The 1088-nt window shown below is 48.8% G+C and overlaps 1 protein-coding gene across 1 annotated transcript; it reads right to left on the reverse strand.

Moving 5' to 3' along the window:
- Window positions 1–261: 261 nt before the first annotated feature.
- Window positions 262–959, reverse strand: dld (deltaD; the record flags this gene model as incomplete). The annotated part of the gene is made up of 2 exons (XM_010769075.1): window positions 262–495; window positions 775–959. Coding segments are annotated over 2 exons (408 nt in total), but the record flags the coding sequence as incomplete, so codon positions are not given.
- Window positions 960–1088: the final 129 nt, after the last annotated feature.

The following is a 1088-nucleotide window of genomic DNA, read 5'->3' on the forward strand; positions in this document are numbered from 1 at the left end:
TGTAGTTCCTTTATAGCCCAACATTAGCCACCTTTAGCTTAGCGGTGGTGACGTGAAGTCATGTGACCGTGCTGTAGTTCCTTTATAGCCCAACATTAGCCACCTTTAGCTTAGCGGTGGTGACGTGAAGTCATGTGACCGTGCTGTAGTTCCTTATAGCCCAACATTAGCTTTTTACTTCAGAAATCATAAAGTGGTGTTAGTATGTGGAGATTATCCTGCTGAACTAAACGTGTAAATATCAGAAACGATGCTGCCTTCAGGGTCCATCACTACTGATATTTCTCCCAGTTCTTCCCCCTCACCTCCTCTTTGAGTTGCTCCTCAGTCTTGCCCACCCAGGCCACCTCGGGGTGGGTGTAGATGACGGAGGGGACGCAGTTGTAGTCGATGTGCACGGCTCCGCCCGCCATGCCCTCCACGCAGATGATGCCCTCGTCCTCTGCTTTGTGGGCCAACATCGGGCCGGCGATCACATCCCCGATCGCAAAAATACTGAGAGAGAGAAAGAAAGAAAGAAAGAAAGAAAGAAAGAAAGAAAGAAAAAGAGAGAGAGAGGGGAGAGAGAGAGAGAGAGGGGAGAGAAAGCTAAATGTTTTAATATCCTCTATATCTGACTTTTTCTGAAAATCTAAAAACTTTTTCCTCAAAATTCTGACTTTTTCCTTTCAGAATCTCTTTACACAGAGGACACACATGTTTATGTATACAAAACATTAAAATGTGCCTTTTGCACGATAGGAGACCTTTAAATAACACGTAGATATAGGGTACCTGGGCACGCTGGTCTGGAAGCGCCCGTTGACGGGGATTCTTCCTCTGTTGTCCAGCTCGATGCCCACAGACTCCAGGCCGAGGCTCTGAGTGAACGGCCGTCTGCCGACACACACCAGCAGCACGTCGCAGGTCAGGGTCTGGTTCTTCCCTCCAGCTGCTGCCTCCACTCTGAAACACACACAGGGTCACAACATGGCTGCTGCCTCCACTCTGAAACACACACAGGGTCACAACATGGCTGCTGACTCCAGTCTGAAACACACAGAGGGTCACAACATGGCTGCTGACTCCAGTCTGAAACACGGAAGGAA

The sequence above is a fragment of the Notothenia coriiceps genome, unplaced genomic scaffold (assembly GCF_000735185.1).
Source record: "Notothenia coriiceps isolate Sejong01 unplaced genomic scaffold, NC01 NC01_scaffold00006346, whole genome shotgun sequence".
NCBI lineage: Eukaryota > Metazoa > Chordata > Actinopteri > Perciformes > Nototheniidae > Notothenia > Notothenia coriiceps.